The sequence below is a fragment of the Danio rerio genome, chromosome 7 (genome assembly GCF_049306965.1).
Source record: "Danio rerio strain Tuebingen ecotype United States chromosome 7, GRCz12tu, whole genome shotgun sequence".
Classification (NCBI taxonomy): domain Eukaryota; kingdom Metazoa; phylum Chordata; class Actinopteri; order Cypriniformes; family Danionidae; genus Danio; species Danio rerio.
This window is the reverse complement of record NC_133182.1, coordinates 4,500,478-4,526,176: the sequence shown is the minus strand read 5'-3', so window position 1 is coordinate 4,526,176 and position 25,699 is coordinate 4,500,478. Positions and strand designations below refer to the sequence as shown.

General features: G+C 45.5%; 2 protein-coding genes across 6 annotated transcripts; both read right to left on the bottom strand.

Annotated features, from left to right (window-relative positions):
- Positions 1-4,191: 4,191 nt before the first annotated feature.
- Positions 4,192-8,246, bottom strand: LOC141375268 (C-type mannose receptor 2-like). 4 transcript variants are annotated; one of them, XM_073907928.1, is made up of 6 exons: positions 7,186-8,191; positions 6,677-6,755; positions 6,513-6,551; positions 6,066-6,422; positions 5,403-5,741; positions 4,192-5,246 (listed from the first exon to the last, which is right to left on the bottom strand). In XM_073907928.1, the coding sequence occupies exons 3-6, from the start codon at positions 6,547-6,549 to the stop codon at positions 4,879-4,881; spliced, it is 1,101 nt and encodes a 366-aa protein (XP_073764029.1). In that variant the 5' UTR covers positions 6,550-6,551; positions 6,677-6,755; positions 7,186-8,191; the 3' UTR covers positions 4,192-4,878. The 4 variants fall into 4 exon arrangements, with proteins under 4 accessions (XP_073764029.1, XP_073764031.1, XP_073764028.1 ...); XM_073907927.1 differs by having other exon boundaries at positions 4,610-5,246; positions 6,677-8,246; XM_073907930.1 differs by having other exon boundaries at positions 6,513-7,535.
- On the bottom strand, positions 4,192-25,699 carry si:dkey-28d5.3. 2 transcript variants are annotated; one of them, XR_012383002.1, is made up of 6 exons: positions 25,643-25,699; positions 25,482-25,520; positions 25,033-25,389; positions 23,487-23,816; positions 22,801-23,330; positions 4,192-4,768 (listed from the first exon to the last, which is right to left on the bottom strand). XR_012383002.1 is itself a non-coding variant. In XM_073907932.1 (6 exons), exons 2-5 carry the CDS (start codon positions 25,516-25,518, stop codon positions 22,969-22,971), a joined length of 1,086 nt encoding a protein of 361 aa, XP_073764033.1. In that variant the 5' UTR covers positions 25,519-25,520; positions 25,643-25,699; the 3' UTR covers positions 8,971-9,824; positions 22,959-22,968. The 2 variants fall into 2 exon arrangements, 1 of the variants encoding a protein (XP_073764033.1); XM_073907932.1 differs by lacking the exon at positions 4,192-4,768 and adding an exon at positions 8,971-9,824 and having other exon boundaries at positions 22,959-23,330.

Below are 25,699 nucleotides of genomic sequence, written 5' to 3'. Positions count from 1 at the left end.
CACTTTTCCCCTTCCCCGGATGTAACAGCATGAACCTTGCCAGTCCGGGACACGCTGCCTTCTGGCTCGCAGGTTCTACGTGCTTCGCCAGTGGCTCACGAGCGCTGGGGGGACGGTCTCCTTTCCCTCAGCCCTCCAACCCCCTCTCCGGAGTCAGGGTGCGGAGCCAGAGCGAATCGCTCTCCTCACAAATAAAAGACTGGCTAATTTTAGCCCACTCACGGGAACAATTGATTATGCACAGAGACGAGGTGCTTCGGCATCTCCGCCTATTGGGGCTTCAGGTCAACCGAGAAAAGAGCAAACTCGCCCCCGTGCAGAGGATCTCTTGCAATGGAGCTGGACTCGGTCACCATGGTAGCGCACCTCTCCGGGGAACGCGCTCGCCTGTTGCTAGGCTGTCTGAGAGAGCTCGACAGCAAACTAGTGGTCCCACTGAAGTTCTTTCAGAGGCTCCTGGGGCATATGGCATCCGCAGCCGCCGTCATGCCGCTCGGATTGCTCCATATGAGACCACTCCAGCACTGGCTAAACAATTGAGTCCCAAGACGCGCATGGCACGTGGGCACACACCGAGTCTCTGTCACTGCGCTGTGTCGCCGCGCCCTCAGCCCTTGGAACGACCCCTCGTTCCTACAGGCCGGTGTGCCTTTAGGACAGGCATCCAGCCATGTTGTTGTTTCAACAGATGCTTCCAACACGGGTTGGAGGGCCGTGTGTCGCGGGCATGCAGCTGCGGGCCTGTGGAAGGGTGCCCAGTTGCATTGGCATATCAATCGCCTAGAGCTGTTGGCAGTGTTCCTCGCTCTCCACCTCTTTTTTTCGGTGCTGGAGCAGAGAAGACCCCCGAAATTGCCAGATGTGTTGTGCTCTCTTTTCTCCAAGAGAAGCTGGACAGCAGGCTGTCGCCCTCCACTCTCAAGGTTTACATGGCCGCCATCTCCATTTATCATAACGCGGTAGCTGGCGGAACCGTGGGAAAGCACAACCTCATCATCCAGTTCCTCAGAGGTGCTAGGCGAATTAATCCATCCCGCCCCCCTCTCATGCCCTTTTGGAATTTCGCCCTCGTTCTCACGAGTTTGCGCACAGATCCTTTTGAGCCACTCGATTCAGTATCTCTAAGAATTCTGTCCCTGAAGACAGCTCTGCTGGTCGCGTTGGCCTCCATCAAAAGGGTCGGGGACCTGGAGGCATTTTCGGTCAGTGACACGTGCCTGGAATTCGTTCCAGATTACTCACACGTTATCCTGAGACCCCGCCCAGGTTATGTGCCCAAGGTTCCTACCACCCCCTTTAGAGATCAGGTAGTGAACCTGCAAGCGCTGCCCCCGGAGGAGGCAGACTCAGCCCTTTACTTACTTTGTCCAGTTCGCGCCCTGCGCATTTATGTGGACCATACTCAGAATTTTAGATCATCTGAGCAGCATCAGCACGGAAGTGCCTCATCGAAATAAAGATTATCCCACTGGATTGTGGATGCCATTTCACTCGCTTATTCGAGTCGAGGTCAGCCGTGTCCCCCGGGAGTGTGTGCACACTCCACTTGGAGCGTTGCATCCTCTTGGGCTCGTGCATGCGGCGCCTCTCTAAAAGACATTTGTAGAGCTGCGGGCTGGGCGACATCCAACACATTTGCAAGGTTTTACAATCTGCGAGTGGAGCCGGTTTCCTCAAGGGTATTAGGTAACCCTTTGGTGATTGAGGAAACAACTCGGTAGGGTGTTGAAACACGCTTGCTGCGCCATTCTCCCTAACACGGAGATACGTGCGCCTTTTTATCTGTCAGTAAAGTTCCCCGTCAGGTGAGCCCTGCAGATTCCTCCGTGGCCCCCAGCACTGACTCAGCGGAGGAGTCACTTGCTGGTCCACTACGTTGTTGGTCTGCCAGCTGGTCTGCCCGCGTTTTGGGTATAGGTGCCTGCTATGCGTGATCCCCACTAAGCGATCCCATATGCTTATTCCGCCACGGTTAAGTCCCCCCTCTGGGTGGACCCGTGTCTTCCCTCTCCGCTAACCACTTTTTCTATGTGCACTCCCCCTTCTTAGGGCTAGTCCATATGTAAATTCTGCCATCTTATCTCCCCCCTGGGTTAGCAGATGGCCTCCACACCGTCCTCCCTATCGGGATTGCACGCTTCCCAACGTACTGTCGTATTTTCCTAGAATTATCTAGACGCTCACGACTTCCCAAAAATATATCTAAATCCTTAAAACTTCTGTTGAAGTGGGATAAATTAGGGCTGGGGACATGTTGGAGGACCGCGCCTCCCATGATGTGGGTGCGTCACGCTTGCTTGACTATCCCCTCATCGGGGGCATTGGTAAGGTGCAGTCATTATGGCATTTTCCATAGTTCTCCCATACGTGGACTTTCCAAGATCAAATCCACTTATAGCACTGAAGTTCCCCAACCGAAGGGGAACGTTCGAGGTTACAGAAATAACTTCGCTTCCCTTAGCTGTTAGAAAGCCTCTTCAGCTTAAAAGGATGGCGTCTGCTCGGTCCAGGTGTGCTTATATGCTGGGATAATTGGCAATGAAGCACACCTGCGCAAACTTACGCTGCCAATTCATTGCTTTCATTGGCCTGTTCAATACTTTTTCAGACAAGCGGCTTCTGAACCGAATCCTTCCATACGTGGATTTTCCAAGATCAAATCCACTTATAGCACTTCCCTTCCCCTCCTCGGGGAACGAAGGGTTACTTCTGTAACCTCGAAAGTTTTCTACAGTCTATCTCCGATAGGCGCACCTCCAATTCACATTCTGTTCAAAGTTTCTATTTTTGCTTGCTTTTGCCATTGCTTTTTCATTTGGTTTTAGAGTCATTACGATATTCATATGGGGGAAGAGGCAGGAAGGGGTTATGCGCTTGTGTATGTTGCGCTCAGTTTCACGTTAATTCAGATGTACAAAAAGAATATGCGTGGGATTCCGCATACGCAGTGTTTCATACATCTGATTTTTTTTTTACTGCATACGCACATTTTCAGCTTTGTGTGTACTCAATGTTTTAGTATGATTTTAACGAAAGTCTTCATACATGAGGCCCCAGAACAAGAAATCAGCCATTCAAAACTGTAAGAGTGACATGTCTTGTGCATTTTATAGTCTTTGGTGGAACGTAGCCCAGGTTTACATGAACTTCCAGGCAGATGTGTAGAATAAATTTGGAGACACCGATCCAATACCAAGTGAGAGCGCCCCTGCTGCATATAAGTTACATTTTCACACAGTAAAACAGGTCAAATGCTAATCCTGGCAATCGACCAGTAATAACTGTGAAAGGAGCTACTGATATTTTTATGTTTAGAATTAACCTTTTTTTAATCTCATATTTCTGATGTTTACTCTTTTGTCATTTATTTCTTTGTTTGTAAAACATAAATACATTCATATATACTGTTTGTTTGTGCACATCCTTATTATTCATTTGCTTACACAGCAGGCTTTGACGCTCTATATGGACAATATTTGCATCTCTGATGTGAAACTGAAGGATGAACAGTCCATTATTGTTGAAATAAGAGTTGGATATTTTTATTGTTCTAATTGTTTAAATTTCATTCAGTTAAAGCAAAAATGTCCAAATGAGTAAAAACAAAACTAGCTTTTTATAAAAGACTGCAATGTATTAAAATGTAAATAAACTTTTGTTATTGTTGAAATATTAATAATAATAAATGTAGAAATGTTCAAATGTGTCTCAATAACGGCCTTTTTAATACATCTGCATAAAGATAGATTATCCTCAGTATTTAATTTATGAAATTGTTTATTCATTTATTCATTTTCTTGTGGGCTTAGTCCCTTTATTAATCTGGGGTCGCCACAGCGGAATGAACCTCCAACTTATCCAGCAAGTTTTTACGCAGCGGATGCCTTTCCAGCCGCAACCCATCTCTGGGAAATATACACACACACATGTACACACACTACGGGCAATTAAGCCTACCCAATTGACCTGTACCGCATGTCTTTGGACTGTGGGGGAAACCGGAGCACCTGGAGGCAACCCACACGAAGGAAGGGAGAACATGCAAACTCCACACAGAAACGCCAACTGAGCCGAGGTTCGAACCAGCGACCTTCTTGCTGTGAGGTGACAGCACTACCTACTGCGCCACTGCCTCGCATTCATGAAATTATATCATTTAATTTATATCAGAAAACACAAAAGAGATAAAATGCTGGTTTGACATGTTTATTTCAGCTGGTGTTGATGATACATTTCAGTACACAAGTATTGTAAATATTTTAATAACCAACATTATTTTTTTCAAAGAGTAACCTTTATTTAATTTCACTGAGGTAAATAATGTTCAGTGATTCACATTCAACCAGTTATTTTAATATAAAGACATGATAGAAATAATAAAGACAACTCTATAGGTGAAAAACATTTAGCCATCATGCCCATAACCATCATACAGTGAACGGTAAAACACAAGACATTAGGAAAACTCATGTAAAAGAAAAAGATCAAATGCCAGGTATTAATTATACAGACACGGGTTCACAGAAGCTTCACTCACAAGTGACAAAACATTGACATTTTAAATCATTCTGCATAACATATGAGATATCAAAGCTTAATTCAATTAAACCACATGACAGTCAGTTTGATGTGTCCTAAACCACAATACACTAAAAATAGTATTTCAGCCCCATTTAGAGTAAAATGTGGACAAAAAACAGTTTTTTTTTTTTTTTTTATGTAATTTATATGACCAACATTTAGGTGTGTCTATATTTTAACCATTTCTCTAGCTTTTTTACAGTGTAGATAATAATGCATTAATGCCTGCTAAAGTTTAATAGTTTATGTAAAATTATTACTTCAGTGATAAATGAACACATTCCTCATCTTACTTCTTCACTCTGAGGAGTTTCTGCAGATGAAGTTGAGTCTGTCAGTTTCAGGACGGCTGATCCAGGTCTGATTTCCTCCAGACTGAACTGCTCCAGATCTCACTGTGGGCTCACAGTCCTCCTCTGATGTGCCGTTCCCTGGAGCCCAGTTCTGATAGCACACGGTCTGTCCACTCACCCAGAACCAGATGCCCAAAGCACAGGAGTGACGTAAACCCAACCACACCGCCTCAGTAGACGCCAGTTTAACCACGTTCATCACCTTATACTGCATCTCCACTGACTGAACCGAGACCAGATCCACATGATTCTGTCTGCAGTATCTCAGAGCTTCAGACCACGACAGATTCTGCTGGATCACAATCAGTTTATCTGGACACAAAACAAAGCAGAAACTAGAGAGAGACTGATCAACAACAACATGCAGAACAAACACTGTGGAGGAATTTGTCATGTCAGACATGTAGAGTCAACTTTAAGAGATCTGGAGCTGATGATGGATTGAGTGTGTGTGGAGGATCTGCTCACCTTCATGACACACAAAAGGAAGCTGGTTGTAAACACTAAAGTAGTCACCCCATTTTCCCTGTTTAGATGGTTGAATCGCTGCACAGGTTCCATAATCTTTGAAATTATCTGCCCAGTATCTAAATGAGGAATCGCTCTGATCTGACCACTGCCATGGATCACTGAACAGACCGATCCAGACCTCAGACCCAGATGAGTTTCTGTCATTAATGAACTTCTCCAGCTGTTGATTCTCATTCTGGTTCTTCACAGTGACCAGATCAATTTGATTCTGTCTGCAGTAACTCTGAGCGGCTCTCCAGGTCATCATCTGATCAGCAAACACCAGTCCTGTGCTGGCTTTAAGAAAATCATTTAAAACATTATTGTATCAGTTTAGTCACATTCTACTTTATGCTTTGCATATGACCGGAAAAGCTTATGTTATGAAGAGTTGAGTTTTTTTTTAGTTCATTTTGATAATGAATATTATTATGATTACTGATATAATTATTAAAACTATGGCTTTGAAAGGCAATAATTCAAGATATCTTTTTTTTGCCTTTTGGTTCAAAGTAGGTTTGTGATAGATATTGCGACGACCTGACAATTTCTGTATATCTGACTTTAAAAATATATTATTTTGTTAAATGAAAGTTTGTTACTGTAAGGGTTTGTACTCACTGCTATTGCAGATGAAAATACGAGAGTTATTACATGCCTCATCAATCCATTGTCCATTATTCATAACAGTACACTGATCACTGTAGACAGTATCTCCAGATGCCCAGTTCAGAAATGACACAGGATCACCTGAAGACCAATGCCATTTATAAACACTCGTCTTATGAAGACCAATCCAGATGTTCTCAACAAATCCATAATTCAAACTCTTGTTCAGCTGGATCATGTCATTCATGTTGTCAACAGTGGCCAGATCTGTGTATTTCTCTCTGCAGTATCTCTGAGCTTCAGTCCAGTTCTTCCTCTCATTTATAAAGTGATACTGACGCTGAACACATTCAGATATGGAGCAGAGAGCTGTGAGAGAGACACTTTGCTTAAATGCTTTTCAGAACAGTCAAACCTAATGAAACTATAAACCATAAATAAAACTACAAACACACTCACTAATGAGGAGAAGAGGGAAATATAGAGTCTGGGCCATTTCTGAGGAGGAAACATTGAGAAACTTAATTACTTTTAAAACAATCACTGAATAAACAGGATCACAACGTGATTCACAATCATCAAGACAACATGGATTACAGACTGTAGATGTGAGTATTTCTTACCTCAGAGCTGGTGTGTTTCTGTCTTCAGTCTGTTTCTGTCTGCAGCTTCAGGCTGTGATTATTCTATATCTGCCCTTATCTGTTATTCAAATCACATTTGTTTATTATTTAAAAACCCTGTTTCACTTCCTTTATAGACCCTTATTTGCATCATGGCATTTGTCATTCAGTATTAGTAAACATGAAACATGTACAACAAAATTAAAAAACAAACAAACATTATTTTGCACATTATCTGGATCGATGACGGTGGCTAAGAGTTTTTTTTATGGTTTTGTTAATCATGATATGAGCTGAAGTTTAGCCATGAAGCATAAGTGACTATATTGATGAACACTGCTGTCTAAACCCAGAACCCAGAGCTGATGCAAATGAATCTCCTATTCCAAGACAGTTACACTAGGTTCATTGTGCTGACCCCTGATCAGACTTTTTTTTTTGTCAACCAATCAATTAACTTTGTATTTGACTTGTAATATGGTTCAGGCTTCTGGTACAAACACACTCACCAATGAGGAGAAGAGAGAAATAGAGAGTTTGAGCCATTCCTGAGAAAGAAACATTAAACAACTGATTTAATTTCAAAATAATCATTGAATAAACAGGATCATAACATGACTTACAATCATTAAGACAACATTAGTTAAACATTATAAATGTAAGTAGTTCTTACCTCAGAGGTGGTGTTTTTGTCCTCAGTCTGCAGTTTTCGACTTTAACTTTTCTATATCTGCTCTCATCCATCATTCAGATCACATTTGTTTATTATTCTAAAACCCTGTTTCATGTTTCACTTCCTCTATATGTGTTTTTACTCCACCATTTTCCCTTTATTTGCATCATGACATTTGGGTCAATCAATATCAATAATCAAGAATGTACAACTTAATTAAGAAAAAAAAAAACACTGGCCAGATTTTATCTGGGTCTGTATCATAATATCAGCTGATTTATTTGTAATGCTTTTTTGCCTGGTATGAGCTGAAGGTTAGACATGAAGTATAAGTGACTATATTGATAAACACTGCAGTCTACACCCAGAGGGCAGACATGATGCAAATGGATCTCCTGTTCCTAGACAGCTACACTAGCTTCATTGTGCTGACCCTGTCCCTGACTAATTCAATTTTGTAAACCAATCATGTAACTCCATTGTTTGACTGGTAATATGGTTCAGGGTCCTAGTACATCTCTCCAACCTTAACACTTACTACTGTACTCTATGCAACTTAAGAGATCAGACTACTGAGATGTTCTTCAAGAATTTAAACAGGCTTCATCAAAACTGATATCAATAAAACCAAAATGATAAACAACACAAGAAATCTGTTGACTAATGAAAAGTTAAGATAAAATAATTATCTGACAGGCTTGAATGTCTTATCGGGTTTATCAGAGCTTCCAATACATGAATACTTCAACAAGAAAACAGTGGACTCATCCTGGTCTGTGGTTTATTGCTAATTTGGTTTTAGCTTTCCTCATTTGTTTTTCCTGTTGCTGTCATCTTATGACCTCAGTGAACAACAATGTGCTTCTGTGTCAAACCCTACAACAGATCTTTAACCTTGAATATTAAATTTTATATATTATCTACTGTGTATTTAGATGACCATTGGAACAGCAAAGTTTCTCATGAGTTTGTTCAGAGTTTCTTGTTCACATCTAAAAGTGTCTGGACAGTCAGAGGTAGGAATTTTAGCAGTGAAATATAGGGTGACTATACATCTTTGTTCTGTAGATATGTCCTGTTTTTGGGAGTAAAAATTTATTTTACTAATTCTCTTAAAATGTTGGGGATTCAGCTTTTGCTTTCTACCATTTTTGTTAATTGTATGTGTTTTTTGCATTATTTTTAGCTTTCTCTTTATGTCAGACCATGTTGCATGACAATTAGACAACACGATGCTGAGTCAGCAACGCTGATCCTCCGCCCCACCCCTTTCGCAAATCCGCTCGCGAAAAATACACACTTAGGCCCCGTTTACACTAATACGTCTTAGTGTTAAAAATGGCATTTTAGAATGAAAATGATCCACATCCACACCGTGTTTCACCTAGCATTTCTGAACAGCCCTTCGTCCGCTGCAAAAGCACATCATGTAAGCACACACACACACACAGCCACACAAACACAGTCGTGCGCTCGTCTGAGCTCCAGAGAGCAGTGCACATTGGACAGTTTATCAAGGATGTACCCCTGTATGGCATCTGAAAACCTCAGATACTGTTGGTTGTACAAATCTTTTACTGACCAACCTCCTGGGGAAAAAGTGATTGACAAGTGGTAATTTGTGTGTACCGAATATTTATTTATGACTTGATTATGGGTAAAACAAAGACCATGCGGGTCAGGTAGTTGAAACGGTAGGCTACAAATAATTAATTCATTATGAAATAATTAATTATTCAAAAATAATTAACTCACCTCTGCCTACAACACCATCGTCCATTGCGATGTTTCACATTGAAATCATGATCAGCAATGCAACAATTGGCTGAGGGCACAGCAGCGTAATTACGTCATCTGACTAATATTAAATACAACATACATTATACCATGTGATAAATATTACATACAATTCATAATATACTGTTAAATATGAAATGGAATAACTTTCCACTTTTGCTTTGGGCTTTCCACTATAATTTAGCATTTTATTTAGTTATACTTTTAGAGTAAATTTTTTTATTATAGCAGGCTTAAGTATTAAGGATTAAGTTTTTTAAGCGGTGTAAAAAACAAGTTTTAATGACTTAAATTATTTTTGCGTCAATAAAACAGTTTGTAATTCGTAAAAGTGTCTGCAACTTTTGCGAAACAGGAAATCACTGTCATAGTAGCTGTCACACCCAGAGAGACGGATCCAAACGGAAATGCTGTTAACACAAAAGGATTTTATTAACTCTTCAAAACAGTGACTCAAATGAAAATGATGAGATCGCTCGGCGAGAGCGAAAGGTAACACAGCAACAGTTTCCAAATCGGCGGGCGTGAGAGAGGTCAGGCAGGCGAGCATCGATCGGGAGGCAGATGGGATAACAGAGGAAAGTCAAGTTCAGCGTCGGACAGGCGAAGTCAAAGGTAGGTGGCTGGCCGGGGAGAATCCAAAATGAATCAGAAAAAACACAGGCAACCGAGCAAAAACTGGGCAGAAGAGAAAAACAGAATCAGAACATGAAGTAATGCATAACAATGACAGGAATCAAGATAACGTAGCGAGATAGCCTGAATAATGACAGGACACACTAGCGACCAGAAAGTGGGAAAAGGAGAGCTTAAATAGTAAGGAAATTAATGGAGACCGGTAACAGGTGCAGCAAGCCGTGTGCGCACTGATTCGTAATAATGATCAGCTGAGTGCACGCTGCAAGAATGAAAAGCAGGGAGAGAGAAATAAAGAGAAATATCAAGCCAGTGTCCTGACAGTACCCCTCCCCCCAGGCACGCCACTTGGCGTGCCCGAGGTAGAGAGAGACTGGCGATGATGGAACTCCTTAATCAGCGAGGGGTCCAGGATGTCCTGGGCCGGGACCCAACTCCTCTCCTCAGGACCATACCCCTCCCAATCAACTAGATATTGAAATCCCCGTCCTCGGTGTCTGGCCTAAAGGATCCTTTAAACTCTAAAGGCTGGGATATTGTCAATAACAAGGGGAGGGACAGGGGAAGACACATGAGGGGAATGGGGGGAACATAAAACAGGTTTGATTTTGGAAATATGAAAGACAGGGTGTACACGACAGAGGTGTAAGGGCAGCCGAAGGCGGACAGTCACCGGGCTCATGATCTCACTAATGGGGTAGGGCCCAATAAATTTAGGGGCCAATTTTCCTGCTGATCATTTCCTGCCTTAAGAGGTAGATCTTTGGTTGATAACCACACCCGTTTCCCACAGACATACCTGGGAGCCTGCCTACGGTGACGGTCTGCTGCAGCCTTCGTACGTCCCCTGGCCCGAAGCAATGCTTCCCTGGCCCTAGGTGCGTCTGCAACGGTCAATGTATGCTTGGACCGAGGGGACGGCTGCTTCAGAGCCCTGGGAAGGAAACAAAGGGGGTTGATATCCCAGACAACACATGAACGGGGAAAGACCAGTCAAAGATACCAGCAATGAGTTATGGGCATATTCTGCCTATGTGAGCTGTTGACTCCAGGATGAGGGGTTGTGGGACGCCAGACAGCAGAGCATTCGGCCGAGATCCTGATTGGCACGTTCGGTCTGGCCATTGGTCTGTGGGTGGAAGCCTGATGACAGACTGGTGGAGGATCCAATCTGCCGGCAGAACTCCCTCCAGGAATGGGAAACAATCGGAGGCTCCCTGTCAGAGACCACGTCCTCCAGAAGACCATAAATCCAAAAGACGTGGTCCACGACCTCCCGAGCAGTCTCTCTGGCTGAAGGAAGTTTAGGAAGAGGAATGAAGTGGACTGCCTTGGAAAAGCGATCCACTACAATGAGAACCACTGTATTGCCATTTGATGGAGGGAGGACTACCACGAAGTCAATGGCAATATGTGACCAGGGGCGGGAAGGAATGGGGAGGGGTTGTAACAGACCAATGGATGGAGAATTGGAGGACTTGGTTTGAGCACAGATCGAGCATGCCCCCACAAACCGACGAATATCCTCAGCCATGGTGGGCCACCAAAACCGCTGGCGGATTGCAGCCAGCGACCTCCTCACCCCTGGGTGGCAGCAGATTTTAGAAAAGTGGCCCCACCGGAGACCGGCAGTGCGAACCGCATCACGAACAAAGAGCAGACCCGCTGGGCATTTACTGGACACCTCAACCCCAGCCTGGGCTCGTTTGACATGCTCCTCAATTCCCCAGGAGATCGCCCCCACCACACATCTGGAAGATATGATGGTATCGGGAGGGGAAGGTTCTGCTGAAGAACCAAAACAGCGAGACAAGGCATCAGGTTTGGAATTTTTGGAGCCTGGTCTTTACGACAAGGTGAAGTTGAAGCGCCCAAAAAACAGAGCCCTGCAGGGCTGCCTGGCATTTAGACGTTTGGCCGTCTGTATGTACTGCAGGCTCCTGTGATCAGTCCACACAAGAAAGGGTACTGCCGCCCCCTCCAACCAGTGGCGCCACTCCTCCAAAGCCAACCGGACTGCCAACAGCTCCCGATTGCCGACATCATAGTTTTGTTCTGTGGGAGACAAACAGTGTGAAAAATACGCACAAGGATATAATTTGTTGTCTTGAGCAGTTTGAGAGAGGACCGCTCCAACACCTACCTCTGAGGCATCGACCTCCACAACAAATTGTTGGGAAGGGTCTGGTGTAATAAGGATCGGTGCAGAGGTGAACAGAGATTTTAAATGATCAAAGGCAGTTTGGGCAGCCATAGACCAACCAAACCTGACCCTGGTAGAGGTCAGTGCAGTCAGGGGAGCCGCCACCCGCCTGAAATTCCTGATAAATTGCCGGTAAAAATTGGCGAAGCCCAGGAACTACTGTAACGTCTTTCGGGAGTCGGGTGGCGGCCAGTCGTAGACAGCCCTAACCTTCGCAGGGTCCATGCGAAGTCCCTCAACTGAAATTATGTGTCCCAAGAAGGAAACTGACTGGACATGGAATTTGCACTTTACATTTACACTCCGCCTTTACATACAGCTGATTCTCCAGCAGCCGTTGTAGCAATCGCCGAACGTGTTGGACACGTTCCTGCATGGTGGAAGAAAAAATAAGAATGTCATCCAAATAAACAAAAACGTTTGAGGTTACAAAAGTAACCCTCCTCTGGGAATAGAAATGCACGTATGGGGAGGATTCGGTTCAGAAGCCGCTTCTCTGAAAGAGTATTGAACAGGCCAATGAAAGCCAATGAATTGGCAGCGTTAGCTTGCGCAGGTGTGCTTCATTGCCAATTATCCCAGCACATAAGCTCACGTGGAGCGAGCAAACGACATCCTTTTAAGCTGAAGAGACTTTTACAGCTAAGGGACAGTCATTATGGCGATGGAATATAGCATTTGCGTTTCCCTCCTCGGGGAACGAAGGGTTACTTCGGTAACCTCGAACGTTCACCTTCGGGTGGGGAACTCCAATGCTATAGGTGGATTTGATCTAGAAAATCCACCTATGGGAGAACTATGGAAAACGGCAAAATGACTGCACCTTACCACCGCCTCCGATGAGGGGATAGTCAAGCAAGCGTGACGTACCCACTTCATGGGAGGCGCGGCCCTCCAACGTGTCCCTGGCCCTAACTTATCCCACTTCAAAGGAAGTTTTACGGAATAGGTATATTTTTTGGGAGTCGCTAGCGTCTAGATAATTCTAGGAAATACAACAGTACGTTGGGAAGCGTGCAATCCCGGTAGGGAGGACGCTGCGGAGACTATCTGCACCCAATCGGGGAGATAAAATGGCAATTACATATGGACTAGTCCTAAGAAGGGGAAGTGCACATAAGGAGGTGGTTAGCGTATAGGGGAGGCACGGGTCCACCCAAGAGGGGGGACTGAACCGTGGCGGAATAAGCATATGGGATCGCCTAGTGGGGATCGCACATAGCAGGCACCTATACCCAAAACGCAGGCTGACCAGCGGGCAGACCTACAACGTAGTGGGCCAGCAAGTGACTCCTCCGCTGAGTCAGTGATGGGGGCCATGGAGGAATCTGCAGGGCTCACCTGACAGGGAACTTACTGACAGACAGGGAGGTACACATCTCTCCGTGTTAGGGAAAAATGGCACCGCAAGCATGTTACAACACCCCACCAAGTTGTTTCCTCAATCACCAAGGGTTACCTAATACCCTTGAGGAAACCGGCTCCACTCGCAGATTGTAAAACCTAGCAAATGTGTTGGGTGTCGCCCAGTCCGCAGCTCTACAAATGGATTGCACATGCACTCCCGGGGGACACGGCTCGCCTCTGCTCAAATAAGCACATGAAAAGGCCTCCACAATCCAGTGGGATAATCTTTGTTTGGATACGGCACTTTCCTGCTGCCGACCGCCATAACAGACAAAGAGCTGCTCAGATGATCTAAAGTACTGAGTAGGCTTGGGCGGTATCCAAATTTTGATACCGTCAAACTGCCTCCATATTTTACCCCAGTATCCGGTATAACCGGCGTAATAAAAAAAATTATGACGTAAGGCTCAGACAGCGTCACCAAACTGTTGGCTTGAGCCTAAACCATTCAGAAACTGAATACCTTATATGCGACCTTAGGCTCGCGGTCAGAGAGAGAGAGAGCGCCAAGCGACGCACAGCACCTCTCTCTCTCTTTCTCTCTCTCTCACACACATACACACACACATCTCTCCCGCGATTTATTCAGAAATTTACTCCCACACTGTAAGAAATCTGGCCGGCTCCCGCGGAACAGCAGCGGGAATGCAGAGAGCTGTCATCTCAGCACTCTATAGGTCTAGGTACATGCACTTCGCCTTTTGAAAAGAAATCTTGCTTAACAAATCAAATTAAAATTACCTTTAAATGATGACGGGTATTTTGGCTGTAACTAAATTAAGATAAAGGCTGTGCAAGATGTTTCTCCACTTCTATTCACAATCTGGCATTAGGGCGGCGGTGAAGCTGAATATTAAAAGAATAATGCCACCATTAGCCTGTATACTCGGTCTACATTATGATTATATGGTTTAATTAATATTTATTTATAATTTAAAAACCCTTTACTCACCAAGATTTGGTTACGTGTGTTGGTGGAGAAACATTATTAAATCCACTGGCTTTAGCGCAGTCTCTCACTCATGGTGCGTCCAGCAACTAAACCACCCTTTCCTGCGGCTACAGGCCGAGATGCACAGTTCTGATCTGGCTGATTTTGCAAGTTTTAGGTAGGATTGTTTGTTCATCTACCAGTCAGGAACATCCATTTAATTTGCCATGACAGCAGTTTCAGTGTAGCGAATGGCCTCTTCATTTTACCTGTCAGCTTGCGGTTTAGGGCTCTACCGTAATACGCAGTGTATGAGCGATCGCAAGATACCTGCGGCTGGAATAACCGCTCTTTCTGAGCTAGTGACTGACTTGACCACCGTCAAAATTCTCTTTTTTTACTACTTCGTCATCAATTGCTTCACCTTTGCAGGGATGGATTTTAATGCAGGGATTTGGGTTTTTTCAGGTCTCGCCGGGTTCGGGCAAAGATCTTCAGCTCTAATGCAGACCTCTCGTTCATATTAACCACGTCTCCCTTCTGTTCAGTCAAAACCGTAAATACTGCCAAACTGCAGGACACTTTGAAGCGCGACTCGTCACGTCACCTCTCCCTGTCCCTCTCCCCCCTCCCTCTCACCCTCTCCCCCTCCCTCTTCCTCTCTCTCTCTCCTCCACACTGACCCGTGATGACAACCACACATACGTTTTTGTTGGCATTAAATAAAGGATATTTAATATTTTATGACGGTATAACGGTATTGAAACTGACATCGTTGCGATTTTTAGATCCCGCGGTATACCATAATACCGTAATACCGCCCAAGCCTAGTACTGAGTACGGTCCACATAGATGCGCAGAGCGCAAACTAGACAGAGTAAGTAAAGGGCTGGGTCTGCCTCCCCCTGGGGCAGCGCTTGCAGGGTTACTACCTGGTCTCTAAAGGGAGTGGTAGGAACCTTGGTCACATAACTCGGGCGGGGTCTCAGGATAAAGTGAGAAAAATCCGGCCCGAATTCCAGGCATGAGTCACTGACCGAAAATGCCTCCAGGTCCCCGACCCTCTTAATGGAGGCCAACGTGACCAGCAGAGCTGTCTTCAGGGACAGAAATCTTAAGGATACTGCTTCGAGTGTCTCAAAGGGATCTGTACGCAAGCTCGCGAGGACGAGGGTGATATCCCAAGAGGGCATGAGAGGGGGGCGAGTTGGATTAATTCGCCTAGCACCTCTGAGGAACCAGATGATGAGGTTGTGCTTTCCCACGGTGCCGCCAGCTACCGCGTCATGATAAGTGGAGATGGCAGACACGTAAACCTTGAGAGTGGAGGGCGACAGCCTGCTCTCCAGTTTCTCTTGAAGGAAAGAGAGCACAACACTGATCTGGCAGGTTTGGGGGTCTTCTCTGCGAGAGACTCGCCATTCAGTGAATAGACTCCTCTTCAGGGTGTAGGCGCACCTCGTGGAAGGGGCTCTACCTGAGTGATGGTCTCAACCACCACAGACAGTAGGTTACCTAAGTCTTCCTCACCTTTAGGGACCACACGTGGAGGTTCCAGAGATCGGGGCGAGGGTGCCAGATGGTGCCCTGTCCCTGAAAGAGTAGGTCCTCTCTCAAGGGATCCGCCAGGGGAGGGCCGTTGCGAGGAGGAAGAGCTCTGATATCCAGGTCCGGTTGAGCCAGAGGGGCGCAACTAGCAGAACCTGCTCCTCGTCCTCCCTGACCTTACACAAGAACTGCGTGAACAGGCTCACTGGGGGAAACGCATAACTGCGTATGCCCCGAGGCCAGCTGTGGGCCAGTGCATCCGTGCAGAGAGAGCCCTCGGTCAGGGAAAAGAACAACTGACAATGAGTGTAAGCAAACAGATCGATCTGGGCCTCCCTGAAACGCGCCCATATCAGCTGGACAGACTCGGGGGGGAGCCTCTATTCTGCAGAGTGAATTTGCTGCCATGAGCGCACATCGGCTGCACGGTTGAACATACCTAGGATGTGAGTGGCGTGCATCGATTTCAGCCGCGGATGACTCCAGAGGAGCAGACGACACAGCGCAGTGACAGAGACTTGGTGTGTGCCTGCATGCCATGCGTGTATTGGGACTCGATCTTAAAGCCAGTGCTGAAGTGGTCTCGTATGGAGCAATCCGAGCGGCGTGACAGCTGCAGCGGTGCCATATGCCCCAGGAGCTTCTGAAAGTAATTTAGTGGGACCACTATTTTGCTGTCGAGCACCCTCAGACAGTTCAGCAACAGGCGAGCGCGCTCTCCGGAGAGGCGCGCTACCATGGTGAATTAGTCCAGCTCCATCCCGAGAAAGGAGATCCTCTGCACAGGGGTGAGTTTGCTCTTTTCTCGGTTGACCTGCAACCCCAACAGGCGGAGGTGCCGGAGCACCTTGTCTCTGTGCATAGTCAATTGCTCCTGCGAGTGGGCTAAATACAGCCAGTCATTGAGATAATTGAGTATGCAGATGCCTGCGAGCCGAAGGGCCGCTAAGGCACCCTCCGCGAGTTTGGTGAAGACCCACGAAGACAGAGAGAGCCCGAAGGGGAGGACCTTGTATTGCCATGCTCGACCTTCGAACGCAAACCGCAGAAACTGGCGGTGGCGCGGAAGAATGGAGACATGAAAATACGTGTCCATCAGGTCTATGGCTGCAAACCAATCCTGAGGACAAACGCATCAGAGGATGCGCTTCTGCGTAAGCATTTTGAACGGCAGCTTGTGTAGACAGCGGTTCAAATCGCGCAGATCTAGGATTGGTCGTGACCCACCGCTCTTTTTGGGTACGATGAAGTACGCGCTGTAAAACCGGCTCTTCATCTCAGCTGGAGGTGAGGACGCTGGGGGTTAGACCGACCCTCGTGCTCGATTGCACCCTTCGCCAGGAGGGCAGCAATCTCCTCTCGCAAGACAGGGGCGGACAGGGGGTTGATCCTGGTGAAATACACACCCTTGTACTTGGGGGGCCGTTTCGCGAATTGAATCGCATAGCCGAGTCTGATTGTGCATATGAGCCACCGCGAGGGGCTGGCCCACACTAAACAGGCAGGCAGAGCCCTAGCTAATGGCGTCATTGCTACAACCGCTGACGTACCACTGGTGTGGCAGCGCGGAGCAGGTGTGCTGATCCGGGAAGCGCGAGGGTCCCGCAGAAGAGCTAGAGGAGAGTGATTCGCTCTGGCTCCGCACCCTGACTCCGGAGAGGGGGCTTGAGGGCTGGGGGAAAGGAGACCGTCCCCCCAGCGCTCGTGAGCCACTGGCGGAGCATGTAAACCCTGTGAGCTGGGAAGCAGCGCGTCCCAGACTGGCAGGGTTCGAGCTGTCACATCCGGGGAAGAGGAAAAGTGCTCTTTCATTGAAATTTTGGTGGCACTGAAAAGTACCGTGGGGATATGGGCCCCGCCCTTTAGCGGGGAAAGAGCAAGTTTCCTCCTTTCTGGATGGCCTGTCTCAGGAACGCTTCGCTGTCCGTTTACCAGACTTAATGGCGCCCTGGACAGGAGGGGCTGCCGGCTTTCGACGTGCGGAGGCGGGGCAGCACTCGTTGGCGGGCGCCCTCAGCAAGGAGCAGCGGAGGTGGATGGCTCGGCGGGCGGAGCGGGCTTATGGTCCCGCCGATAGATGACATTACCCATCGCATTCGACTGCTCTCTCACCGCCTTGAATTCCTGGGTGAATTCACCGACGGTGTCGCCAAACAGGCCAGCCTGGGATGTGGGCGAGTCAAGAAAACAAACTTTCTTGACATCACGCATATCAGCCAGGTTTAGCCAGATGTGGCATTCTAGGACCACTAGTGTGGACATCGTCTTCCCCAGTGCACACGCCGTGGACTTAGTAGTCTGGAGAGCATAGTCGGTCGCGGTGCGCAGCTTGTGTAACAAGCCTGGGTTAGACCCACCCTCGTGCAGCTCGGCCAGTGCCTGCGCTTGGTAGCACTAGTAGGTGGTCATCGCATGCAAGGCGGAGGGACACGCAGCGCGGGCAGAGAAAGGTGCCCTCCAAGACTGCGTGAGCCTACTGTGCACCTCCGGGAAGAAGGGGACGAGAGGCTTCGAAGGCTTTGCCTTCTGGTCCCCTACGTAACACCCATCTAGTCGGTCTGGCTGACAAGCTGGGGGATGAACCATCTCTAACCCTACGGCCGAAGCAGCCTGGGAAAGCACGGCTAACATGTCCACTTCAGGATCCGTTTTGACGGCGCTCACTTGCCCAGAGGGGGCGAGCGGGTCTGAATCATCGTCGGACAGTGAAAGCCCACCCTCCGATGCCGCTGAGGACATCTGGTCTCCGGTGTCAGCGAGCGTGAGAGCTACCATCTGGTTAGACGGATCACTCCCAGTGCCCGAAGCTTGGATGGAGCGATTGGAGGAGCAGAAGGTCCGCGAGCCCTTAGGCGGCGGATTATCTCCCGATGAGACCCTCGGGAGGGTCAGAGCAGGAGGCAACTGGGGTGGCTCGCTCTCTTACGAAAGCTAGCCACGATCTCAACGGTCATGGCATCGCAATGACGACATGAACCGCCCCCGAGCACCACATTAACATACTGGACCCCCAAACATGTAATACAGTGATCGTGTCCATCATCCGGAGCCAGGAAACCCCCGCAACCAGAAACGCACAGTTGGAGCGCCATCCTGAAAAGGACGTGCTGCACGACTGTGTTGCTCTTTTAGGAAAGTTGCAACTATACGCACCGGTCTCAAATAGCAGGACAAGATATCCAAAATGCTCAGTGGGCGTGTTGAATGCGGTCTTCCATTCGTCACCCTCCCTCATATGGACGAGATGGTATGCATTGCGTAGGTCCAACTTTGTGAAAAATCTTGCCCCCTGAAAGAGATCGAAGGCCAAAGACATAAGCGGTAGGGGGTACCGAATTTTAATGGTTATGTCATTCAAACCTCGATATTCTATGCAGGGGCGCAGAGAACCATCCTGTTTCTTCACAAAGAAGAACCCCGCTCCAGCCAGAGAGGAGGAGTGAAGAATGATACCAGCTGCCAGGGACTCCGTTAAATATTTATCCATGGCTGCTCGTTCTGGAGCAGACAAGGAGAAAAGACGACCCGAGGCGGGGAAGTGCCTGGGAGGAGGTCAATGGCACAATCATATAGTCTGTGAGGAGGAAGAGATACAGCACTGGACCTACTGAAGACCCCCCGGAGATCATGGTAAGTGTCCGGAACACAGGATAAATCAGACTCCTCCTCCAGTGAAGACAGACAAAGAGAAACGGGAGAAGGAGCAGACAACAGGCAATGTGCATGGCAATACAGGCTCCATGACTACACAGAATTATCTGCCCAGGTAATGCAGGGACCATGATGGGATAACTAGGGATGGCCGAAAACTATGGGAGTGGTGGGTGATTTATAAACCAAAAAACTAAGCTCCTCTCTGTGGTTGCCAGAAGTGACCACACTCACCCAGTTGGTAACGGAGGTGATGGTGACGATGGGTCGGCCATCAAGAGCGAGGGCAGTAACAGGGGATTTAAGGGGTAAGATGTTGATACCTCTGGAGCGAGCCCAGTTCTCATCAATAAAATTCCCCTCTGCCCCAGAGTCAATCAAAGCTGTACCTTTAAAAGAGACATTGTTAACAATGACAGACACAAACAATTGAGTACATGAACCCTGAGCTGGGGAGGTGGAGGTACCGCTCGCCAGGACTCCCCCGGCTACAGACGAGTGATGGCTTTTAATGGACAGGAAGCTGCTTGATGGCCCTGCCCACCACAGTAAAGGCAGAGACCTGCCCCCAGGCGTCGCTGTCTCTCCTTGGCGGTCAGGCAGTAGCGACCCAAGACCATGGGTGTTCAGTGTCATCTACCGTGTCTATGGCCGTAGGAAGAGAAATGGGAACCGGGGTTTCAGACCTGGGCTGGACTAACAGGCCCCGCACACAACGCCGTAACTCCATCCTGGCGTCCAGTCGAATGGCCAAGATGATTAGCTCATCCTTCACCTCCTCCATGAGGCCCTCCAGTAAGCAGTAAGGGCTTCAGTATTCCAATTACACGTGGCAGCCAGGGTCCTAAATTCAACAGCATAATCTGCCACAGAACGCTTTCCTTGTTTAAGGGATGCCAGCAGCCGAGAAGCCTCTTTGCCAAAAACAGATCTTAAATGCTGAGAAATCTGAACAGCACCAGGCTTGGGATTCCCATACTGCCACACCCCAGTCACGTGCCCGACCAGTCAGAAGGGAGATGACAAATGCCACCTTTGCACAGTCAGAAGAGTATTTTCTGGGCTGAAGTGAAAATACCACCTCACACTGGATAATGAAAGAACGACACTGGGTGGACTCACCGGCATAGACAGGCGGATTATTGATTCGTGGCTCCGCAATGGGCGAGGCCATCGTGGATGCGAGTCGATAAGCTTCGAGCGCCGCATGACTGAGATGGTGAAGTCGCTCCGTAAGTTCTGCTACTTGGGCATTTAAAGTCTCCACTGACTGTCGGGCAATGAATAACTCCTCTTCATGACGGCCCAACATTGCTCCTTGAAGCTCCACTGCAGAGCGCATCGCAATCTGCTGGATCCATGAAAGCTAGTGTGTCATGTCACACCCGGAGAGACGGATCCAAACGCAAATGCTGTTAACACAAAAGGATTTTATTAACTCTTCAAAACAATGACGAGCCGAGGCTCATGACTCAAATGAAAATAATGAGATCGCTCAGCTAGAGCGAAAGGTAACGCGGCAACAGTGTCCAAATCAGCGGGCGTGAGAGAGGTCAGGCAGGCGAGCATCGATCGGGAGGCAGATGGGATAAAGGAGGAAAGTTAAGTTCAGTGTCGGACAGGCAAAGTCGAAGTTAGGTGGCTGGCTGGCGAGAATCCAAAATGAAACAGAAAAAACACAGGCAACCGAGCAAAAAGAGATAGCCTGAATAATGACAGGACACACTAGCGACCAGAAAGTGGGAAAAGGAGAGCCTAAATAGTAAGGAAATTAATGGAGACCGGTAACAGGTGCAGCAAGCCGTGTGCGCACTGATTTGTAATAATGATCAGCTGAGTGCACGCTGCAAGAATGAAAAGCAGGGAGAGAGAAATAAAGAGAAAGATCAAGCCAGTGTCCTGACAGTAGCTGTCAAAACGTGCATGACTGCATAAGTTATTATTCCTTTAAAAAAAGAATGAGAATATTAGGCTTGTCTATTTTCACACAGAAATATAAATAATATAAATACTGTTTTTTATCTATTTCTGATTTTCTGAAGTGTATACATCTACTACTGTAAGAAAATCAGCATTTGGAACAAATGAAATAAAAATAAGCCAATCTAATTCTGTTTATGTGAAATGAGCCTGCTGCTAGCAGGTTTGAGCTACCAGAATTGTTGCTATGGCAACAACTTTCAGATGAGTTTAGAAGAATTCAAAGGTTGTGACATTTTTCACTCAGTAAAATAGGTAAATGTTAATAATAGTACTGTCGATTTACCAGGATTACATTGTGAAAGTGCAATATATATATATATATATATATATATATATATATATATATATATATATATATATATATATATATATATATATTTATATATATATTTATATATATGTGTGTGTGTGTGTGTGTTTTCATTTTTATGTATATGTACTAGGGTTGGGCCGATAGACAGTGCCACAGTCCATCGCCGATGACCAATAGACAACACGATGCTGAGCCAGCATTACCGATCCCCCGTCCCGTTGCAAACCTGCTCGCGAAAAATACACACTTAGGCCCCATTTACACTAATAAGTCGTAGTATTAAAATGCCATTTTGGAATGAAAATGATCCACATCATGTTTTACCTAGCATTTCTGAACAGCCCTCCGTCTAGAGGAACAGCTCCGAAAAAGCACATCACATGACCACACACACACAGCCACACACTGTCATGCGCTCGTTTTAGCTTTAAAAAGCAGTGCACGTCAGACAGTTTATCAAGGATGTACCACTCTATGGCATCTCACTATAGTTGTTAATCATGATATTTAATTAATCTTGTCTCTATCACTCAACTCTTTGGTCTTTAAAATTTGATGTCAAATTGGTCAACATCGCCTAACCCTAGTGTTTATTCATTCATTCATTCATTTTCTTGTCAGCTTAGTCCCTTTATTAATCTGCGGTCGCCACAGCGGAATGAACCGCCACCGTAATATGTACTGTATATATATATATATATATATATATATATATATATATATATATATATATATATATACACATACACACACACACACACACACATATACACATTTATTTAATTTTTTTTTTTTCAATGACATCACAAGACTGTCAGTTTGATGAGTCCAAAACCACAATACACTAAAAATAGTATTTCAACCCAATTTTGAATCAATTGTGGATATGGATAAATCCAGTTGCTTTTTTATTGTTATTTATGTATATAATAGGAGCAACATTTGGGTTGTCTATATTTTACCCAAAATTAGTTGAAATAGCCCATTTTTGTACAGTCTAGTTTCATAAATATTGTAAATCCCCACAAAGCTGTGCTTCAGATATGCTCATCACTATCATAAAGCATTAATGCCTGCTTAAGTTGAATATTTTATGTAAAATTATTACTTCAGTGACAATGAACACATTCCTCATCTTACTTCTTCACTCTCAGTAGTTTGTGCAGATGAAGTTGAGTCGGTCAGTTTCAGGACGGCTGATCCAGGTCTGATTTCCTCCAGACTGAACTGCTCCAGATCTCACTGTGGGCTCACAGTCCTCCTCTGATGTGCCGTTCCCTGGAGCCCAGTTCTGATAGCACACGGTCTCTCCACTCACCCAGAACCAGATGCCCAAAGCGCAGGAGTGACGTAAACCCAACCACACCGCCTCAGTAGAAGCCAGTTTAACCACGTTCATCACACGACGCTGCATCTCCACTGACTGAACCGAGACCAGATCCACATGATTCTGTCTGCAGTATCTCAGAGCTTCAGACCACGACAGATTCTGCTGGATCACAATCAGTTTATCTGGACACAAAACAAAGCAGAAACTAGAGAGAGACTGATCAACAACAACATGCAGAACAAACACTGTGGAGGAATTTGTCATGTCAGACATGTAGAGTCAACTTTTAGAGATCTGGAGCTGATGATGGATTGAGTGTGTTTGGAGGATCTGCTCACCTTCATGACATATAAAAGGATACTGATGGTAAGGACTAAAGTAGTCACCCCATTGTCCCAATGTTTTCGGTTCAATCACTGCGTTGTATGCAACTTTTGGATTATTAGGGGCCCAGTATCTGAATGAGGAGTTGCTCTGATCTGACCACTGCCATGAGTCTCTGAACAGACCGATCCAGGCTGCTGAATTTCTGTCATTAATGAACATCTCCAGCTGTTGATTCTCATTCTGGTTCCTCACACTGACCAGATCAATGTGATTCTGTCTGCAGTAGCTCTGAGCGTCTCTCCAGTTCATCTCCTGATTGACAAATACCAGTCCTCTGCTCACTTTAATAAAATCAATTAAAACATAACATTATCAGTTTAATCTTACTCTGCTGTATGCTCTGGTTGTGAACAGAAACAGCACTGAAGTTTAAGAAAAAAAATGTTATGAAGAGTTGAGTTGTTATGAGTTCATGTTGATTATAGATTTTACTGCAATTACCATTTCAAGTCTTTAAACTATGCCCTGCTAGACCATAACATATTGAACTATAAATTAAACATCTGTATTTGGCCCAATGCCAACTCTATTTTTGTACTCCTTCCCTTTGGCCCTTGAAAGAGTGTGATGGGGAAGGGCTTCAAAATTTACCCCTAAGAGTTGGGACAGCACTACAATACCTGCACACGTCATCATACGTCATCGCAAACTCTTGCTCCATATGAGATCAGACGGTGGCGACTGCTGTAGTGATTCCAGTTGTGATATTTTTTGGTATTTATCTTCAGGAAATCACTGAATGCATATATCATGTTACAATGACGATATAATGTGGCAATAAGATCGTAACTATACTGTACATTTACACAGTCGCCATATTCATCTATGTAAACACACCAAAAACAACATTAACATTACAGTAGACACTGTAAAAAGCTCATTCCCAGCCACTAGACTTTTCTGGCAGGGTATTCAAGTGTCATCAAGTGTCAGAATGTTGTGGGACTGCTGAACAGGAGTTATTATTAGCGAGTATACTTAGTGGAACTTAGCGGTTTTTAATTTATTGTTTTTTTTTTTTTTTTAAAGCATGATGGTAAAACACGAACGCAGTTATTATTATATAAAAATATGAGCTTGTTTTCTGTAAAAATTCATAATAATGACAAAAAATATTTATTTGTGGATCTCCTGACTTCTGGGTGCTGCGATCCTGCTGTTGTGGCTGGTGTATTCTGGGAAATTTTCTTACCCCTTGGTTACGAGTGTATTCCTGAAAAATATTTGTTTGAAGGGCTATTCACCCCTTCCCCTTAGCCCTATGCCTTTAAGCTAAAGAGAATTGGGACAGGGGAAGAGCTAATGTGTAGAATTGGGATTGGGCCTTTATGTTTGCCTTTCAGTCCATAGTAGGTTTGTCATACATATTTGCTACAATATTACATATTAGATCTTACTTAAAAAATATATATATAATGTTTACTATTGTTACATTTAAAAAAATTTTAGGCATCTTTTGTTAAATGAATGTTTGTCATTGTAGGGGTTTGTACTCACTGTTGTAGCAGATGAAGACACGAGTATTACTACATTTCTCATTAATCCATTGTCCATTATTCATAACAGCACACTCATTACTGCTGTTGGGTTGTTCAGATGCCCAGTTCAGAAATGACACAGGATCACCTGAAGACCAATGCCATTTATAAACACTCGTCTTGTGAAGACCAATCCAGATGTTCTCAACAAATCCATAATTCACACTCTTGTTCAGCTGGATCATGTCATTCCTGTTGTCAACAGTGGCCAGAACTGTGTAATTCTCTCTGCAGTATCTCTGAGCATCAGCCCATTCCTTTTTCTCATTTATAAAGTGATACTGACGCTGAACACATTCAGATATGGAGCAGAGAGCTGTGAAAGAGACACTTTGCTTTAATGATGTTCAGAACAGAGTCAAACCTAATGAAACTATAAACCATAAATAAAACTACAAACACATTCACCAATGAGGAGAAGAGGGAAATATAGAGTCTGAGCCATTTCTGAGGAAGAAACATTAAACAACTGAATTAATTTCAAAATAATATTTGAATAAACATTATCATATGATTCACAATCATCAAGACAACAATGATTACAGACTGTAGACATGAGTAGTTCTTACCTCTGAAGTGGTGTGTTTCTGTTCTCAGTCTGATGTTTCTGTCTGCAGCTTCAGATT

Coding starts and splice junctions, on each gene's coding strand:
- LOC141375268 (XM_073907927.1), bottom strand. CDS start 6,549: ATGGCCCAGACTCTATATTTCCCTCTTCTCCTCATTA. Junction 5,742..6,065: donor TATTTTCATCTGCAATAGCA/GTGAGTACAAAC, acceptor ATTTTCTTAAAG/CCAGCACAGGACTGGTGTTT. Junction 5,247..5,402: donor TCCTTTTGTGTGTCATGAAG/GTGAGCAGATCC, acceptor TTTTGTGTCCAG/ATAAACTGATTGTGATCCAG.
- si:dkey-28d5.3 (XM_073907932.1), bottom strand. CDS start 25,518: ATGGCTCAGACTCTATATTTCCCTCTTCTCCTCATTG. Junction 25,390..25,481: donor TTTCCCTCTTCTCCTCATTG/GTGAATGTGTTT, acceptor TCTCTTTCACAG/CTCTCTGCTCCATATCTGAA. Junction 23,817..25,032: donor TGTCTTCATCTGCTACAACA/GTGAGTACAAAC, acceptor ATTTTATTAAAG/TGAGCAGAGGACTGGTATTT.